Genomic DNA, 6,363 nt, shown 5'->3' with positions numbered 1-6,363 from the left:
AAACCCCAAAAGACCATGAATACCCAAAAGTCATCGAGGACCCAAAAGACCCTGAAGACTCAAAAGACCTTTAAGTCCCCAAAGTTCCAAAAGACCACAAGGACCAAAAAGACCACAAAGACCCAAAACACCCTGAGGACCACAAAGACCCAAAATACCCCGAGGACCCAAACGACCCCAAAAATCCTGAGGACCCGAAAGACACAAAATATCCCAAAGACCCTGAGGATCTAAAACAGCCAAAAGACCTCAAAGACCCTAAGGACTCAAAATACCCCAAGGACCCTAAAGTCTCCAAGGACCCAAAAGACCCAAATACCATGACCCAAAAGTCACCAAGGACCCAAAAGACCCTGAAGAGCCAAAAGACCCCAAAGACCCTGATGACTCAAAATTCCCTGACTATAAAGACCCAAAAGACCCGATGACACAAAATACCCTGATGACCCAAAAGTCCCGAAGGACCCAAGAGACCCAGAGGACCAAAAAGTCCCCGAGGATCCAAAATACGACGACCATGAAGACTCAAAAGACCTGGAGGACCCAAAAGACATGCAAGACCCTTTAAGACCCTTAAAGATCCCTTTTACCTTTCAAACACTTTTAACCACTTTTACCTTTAAAGACCCTTTCCACACTTCCGGCTCCTTTAGATTCCTTCACTCTTTTGACCTTTTATACTCTTTTGATTCATAGAACCTTGAGACTTTTACACTCCTTAATTCCCTTTCTTTGACCGAAAACACCATGTAGACCCCTTACAGCCTTCAGAAATATGAGACAACTTTGACCTTTGACCATTTAGAGCTTAATACCACTTGGACCTTTTTATGTTATAAATAAATTACAAATATAATAACACCAATATTACAAATAGATTTGTACAAAATAAATGCTTGTGTTATGATTGGTGCAAATCATGATAACACAACAAATCTGTAATGCAAGTCTGTAATTGCATGTGGAGAGGCAAGCGTAGTGAGCCGATCCACACGAGTCATTTCATAAACACAACTTTAAAAGAATAGACATATTCGATGAGAACTTTTGTCGTATTTGTATGGAGAAGAAAAGCATTATAATGCATAAACCCATTTATGTAGAAACATCAGTACTTGGCTTGTCAAAGTTGTCAATGTATTACTATATTTACAACTTAAAGAAGAAATACAATGAGAATATTCGTTTTTTGTATAGCAGCAAATACAACCCGTCGCTTCGCTGATGGGGACAATAAAGGAGGCGGGGGGGGGGGGAAGAGGGAGGGAGAGAGAGAGAGAGAGAGAGGAAGCAGGTGTCGGTGAGATGGGGGAGGGGAGGCAGAGAGGATGAAGAAAGGGGAACGAGGGAGAGCAACACCTCACCAAACGTTGCGATTCACAGAGAGAGAGAGGGAGAGGGAGAGGGAGAGGGAGAGGGAGAGGGAGAAACACACACAGGCAGTGACAGAGGTGTGGGAGGAGAGTGCTGCATTTTATTAGGAGGGGTGAGTGAGGAGGGGACAGAGTGAGAGACAAGGCTGGGGGGAGGAGGAAAAAACAAAAAGACAGGTGAGGGGTGGAGGTGAGGTGAGCATAGAGAATGATATGTGACGCTTAATGACCGAACACGAAAAAAACCCTCAAAAACGTGTCAGAACAGCTGTACACACGCCGACACAACAGAGTTTGTAAAGTAATCCACTGGCACATCTGCAAAAACTTTGAAATTCCAGTTCCAGAAAATTTGTGGGAAAATGAACCAAAAGCAATCAATGAAAACATGGAAGTACCTACCGCTCACGTATGACCTAATGATCCCATCGGGCATGAACATTGAAAACAAAGCATTGTGAACAGATATCATACTTGGGTACCAAAAAAAGAGAACAAGGCATTGCTAATAGAGGTGTTAATACCAGTGATTTTGGACTAATGATGCAGAAATCAAGACAATTACCAAATACCAAGAACTCAAGCATGAAGTGAAATGATCCTGGAAGCTGAAGAATGACAAAGTTGTACCAGTGATGACGAAGAACCTCACAGAGATGTCATAAACCATCCCTGAGAATATTACGACAAACGAACTACAGTTGTAAGCCATCCTGAGCTCAGTAACGATCCTTAAGAGAGCACTTGGCACAAAACTTTGAAAAAAGAAAACTTCACAGCTTGGTCCATAAATTGTGACCCCTTACCAAAATGAAGGTGGATACTTTGAGCCTGCCCTGGGCAGACTCCATTCCACATTCTGAACCCCCATATGTAGATACCAATCAACACACACACACACACACACACACACACACACACACACACACACACACACACACACACACACACACACAAACACACACACACACACACACACACACACACACACACATACACACACACACACACACACACACACACACACACACACACACTTTATTAGTCTAGATGGATACAGAAAGACAGCTTATATTCGAAATCAATAAATACGATGTTTCTGAGGTTGACACAAGACATAAACATTAATGACACAAGCGACCATGGACACCGTCTGAGATGGTTAATTTTGGTTGGGGCCTCACGTCCAATCCCCACAGTACCTTCCCAGCAAGCTATCCCCTCAGCTAAGGAACCGTGTTCTCGATGCCATACTCCTATTCACATTAACTATGACCGAGCGGAATCGGAAGTGTGATGTTGGCTCGTCTCACTGCAGCGAATCTGCAAGGCAAAACTCCCATCCACTATTTACACACTCGTGTCTAACCAATGGAGAAAGACACAATCAGGCAGGTTTAGAAATAACAAATCATGTATAAACAGGCACGTATGTACAAAGATTGAAGTATTTACAGAAAGGTCTTGTTAAACAAATAGCATGTGTTTACAGCAATGCAGTGTCACAGAAAAGTCTGACCCTTTTACATTTAAGCCCCTTAGGAATACACCTTATCATGTAAACTACAGACACAGGTGCATCATCATTCACTCCAGGAAATTAGATAAGTAAGTATGATAGACAGAGAGATAAAGAAGATGGGGCTTGTTGGCGACCCCTTGCTCTCCTGACGCAAGCCTGCGGGCTTACGTGGTCCCAACGTGAAAATGGGAAGGGGGGACGGGATGAGAGGGTGACACTAATGTGCCATGTGGGGAGAAATGCAGTGAATGCTTTGTAATACTGAGAGGAAATTGTGAATGCATATCCGTACCCCTGCTCTGAGCGAGTCAAGAGGAAATCGCTGATGGCTCTTTGTGCCTTCCGAGTGAATAATTAAAAATCAGGAAAGCACGAGATTTACTGGGTTCCTGGCTCCCTGTTGGAGTCGACGGCAGACCCACCGATCTGCGGTGCTTTGTTCACATGCTTTCTCCCGTTGAAGAGGTCCGCACTCCCTGATCCGCACCACTTAATTTCATTGTTTATTCGATTTGCAATGAAACATGATTGTGATGTAATAATCTATCTAAACAAAGAGGTAATCTCTTGAAACAAAATACTGCTGAAATACAGTAGAATCTGGATAATAAGTGGATGCACTTATTTTTAGAATTAGTGGAACACATATATGCTTATACGTATTATATTTGTCCATACCTCAGAAACAAATACTAAATACATTTTCAGTACTCAAGAACGTATCTCTTTAAACTCCACAAGAAGTTCGTTTTCCATATCCAGGTAAAAGGTCCGTCTTCCACTCCCGATCTTCTTCAAACCTTTCTCACTCTGAATAATTATTTCCTCATTCTTCACCATTTAAATCAAAGTCCTCATGTTAAGTCCGAATTTCTAACAGCAATACTAGATCTTAGAAGAGTTGAAAACGTGATAATCTCAACCTTCTTTTCACAGGTGGATGGTTGATGCTTCACTGGCGTGTCCATTTTGATCGTGATGAAAAACGTATTACGACCCTTTATCATAAATGGTCGTAAAGCACCCTTTTGCGACCCTTGATGAACAACGTTGTTTTGAACACACAGCTCTTGTAAGTACAAGTTCCAGACGTGTAAGAAATTCGGACTTAAAGTTTACGTGCCAATAAAACACGAAATACTATTGTGTTTGAGTTAATATTTTCAGTTTTCAAAGATTTACGATGACGTTTTTATTTGTGCTTATTTGTAATGGAGAAATCAAATAGGAAGGCACATGTGCACTTATTTTTCACATGCGCTTATAGTCACGCATACACTTATTATCCAGATTATACTTTATCTGAACTCCAGGGTTCCTTTACGTGTTGGATGTTACTCCTCAAGGTCTTCCACAAGTGCAACAATATTAGAAAAATATTGATGTAACAGAGGAAATGATATATAAAAAAATTGTAAACAGTGAAGTTCGAACCATCTACATAAACAAACCAACCGATAACTAACTATAAATCAATAATAAAAAAAATATTCATGATTGAGGCTCAGATGATATTCCTTCAGGTCAGGTATGGGAGCATGCGCCAGAGCAGCACGTCACTGCGTCCACTTTCTGCCAGTACCAGGGGCTTCCGTCTGGCGATCCCCCACGCAGATGCCTGGGCCATCCCCATTACCTTGAGATGACGATCAATCTGCTGCAACCACGAGGCACGTGGTCGGCCCATTGGCCTCTTCCACTCATGAGACTCCCTCACTGAGAGAATCTGGTGAGCAAGATCAGCGCCAGGAAAACGAGCCACATGTCCAAACAGCCACAGCTGACACTCACGGACGATGCACGTAACAAATCTCATTTGAGTCTCTCTCAGCAACTGCTCGTTGGACACAAAGTCCGACCAGCGATAGCCAAGGATTCTCCGAAGAGACCTGGTACCAAAGGAATTAAGTCTCCATCTCAGATCCTTGGTCAGAGTCCAAGTCTCGCATCCGTAGAGCAAGAATGGAAGCACCAAGGACCTGAAGACTCGGACTTTCGTCCTCCCGCACAGGTATCGGCAGCGCCACACCCCATTATCTAGTGAATCCATGAATCCCCAGGCCCGACCCAGATGTCTGTTGACCTCTGACTCACAGCCAGCAGAGACATGAATATCACTGCCAATGTAAGTGAATCTCTCCACGACCTCAACATCCTGACCACAAACAGGCACAGACAGGACAGCGGCATCCAAGATGTCATTGAAAGACTGGATCTTAGTTTTGACCCAGGAAACCTGTAATCCCAGCAGCTCCGACTACTCATTCAGCACCTCGAGGGCCCCCAAAAGGATATCTAACGTCTCCGCAAAGATGACTGCATCATCTGCGAAATCAAGGTCAGAGAGCTTGACATTCCCAAACAATGCACTGCAGCTTGATCTCTTGGACATCCTCCCGAGAATCCAGTCCATACAAGTGCTGAAAAGTGTGGGGGCCAGTACATACCCCTGACAAACTCCAGTAACAACTGGAAATAAGTCAGAGATGGTACCACCACATCTCACAGCACTCTCAGTACCAGAGTAGAGTTCAGACATCAGATCAATCAGTTTTGGTGGCACCCCACGAAGACCAAGAATCCTCCAGAGGGCATCCCAATTCACTGAATCGAACGCTTTACAGAGATCAACAAAGGCTGCAAGCAGCCCCTGCCGAAAATCTCATATGCGTTCGGTGAGGACCCAAAGAGCAAGGACATGGTCAATCGTTGACCTCTTTGATGTAAAGCCTGACTGCTCTGGACGCTGGTGCTCATGCAGATGGCGGCGAATCCTATTAAGAATTATCTGAGCAAAGACCTTGCCCGGCACTGAGAGCAGTGTCACCCCTCGGTCGTTGTTGCAGTTTTGGCGATCACTTTTCCCTTTCCAGAGAAGGACAACAAGGCTCCTCTTCCAGTCAGTTGGGATGATGCCCGTGTTCCAAGCAGAGCACAGAACTGCATGCAACGACATGAGTGCAGCATTTCCACCAGCCTTGAGAAGTTCAGCATGGATGCCACAGATCCCTGGAGCTTTACCCCTTTTCAACCAGTTCACCGCAGCCTGTGTTTCCACAAGCGAAGGTGGACCACAGTTGATTGGAGGGTCAGCAACAGAGATTGTAACACCCCTGACGTACAACTCGACAGCTGGTGGATCAGCCTGGTACAACCGCTCAAAGTAACCGGCCCAGCAGGCCTTCACTCCAGACTCCTCTGTCAAGAGCCTACCACCCTCTGCTCTAACTGCAGTCCACTGAGGGATGGGCTTGGATGAATGCAATGCGGAAGTTCCCCTGGAAGCAGGACGAGAATCCCTTGACCACAGGTGATTTTCTACCCCCTCACAGATTCCTCGCACATAGACCTCCTTGTCCACCCTCAGCGCACGTACAGTTTTACGCCTCAGCTCCCTGAACAGCTCAGCTCTGCCATTCAGCCTGGCCCTGCGACTCTGGTCAATGGTATGCAGTGTCCCTTGAGAGA

At 44.8% G+C, this 6,363-nt stretch overlaps 2 protein-coding genes across 14 annotated transcripts in view; one reads left to right on the top strand and one right to left on the bottom strand.

Annotated features, from left to right (window-relative positions):
- The window catches only part of LOC147021605 (T-box brain protein 1-like), an 89,617-nt gene that overhangs the window by 35,309 nt on the left and 47,945 nt on the right, over positions 1–6,363 (bottom strand). The window lies entirely within an intron of this gene.
- LOC147021606 (uncharacterized) overlaps positions 1–6,363 on the top strand; it is a 119,703-nt gene that overhangs the window by 96,642 nt on the left and 16,698 nt on the right. For 7 of the 8 annotated variants that reach the window (XR_015060864.1, XR_015060866.1, XR_015060865.1 and 4 more), the window contains one exon: positions 3,832–3,967. Coding sequence is in view for 2 of the 8 variants with exons in the window: in XM_085891746.1 (XP_085747872.1) it covers positions 3,936–3,967 (32 nt within the window). In the remaining 6 variants the exon portion in view is untranslated. Of the gene's footprint in view, positions 1–3,831; positions 4,039–6,363 lie in introns of those variants that run through there. The other variant, XM_085891745.1, reaches the window with a different exon arrangement.

Source organism: Eptatretus burgeri, chromosome 8, assembly GCF_056783735.1.
Source record: "Eptatretus burgeri isolate ZD-2024b chromosome 8, Ebu_testis_v1, whole genome shotgun sequence".
Taxonomy (NCBI): Eukaryota; Metazoa; Chordata; class Myxini; order Myxiniformes; family Myxinidae; genus Eptatretus; species Eptatretus burgeri.
This window is presented reverse-complemented; position numbering and strand designations above follow the sequence as displayed.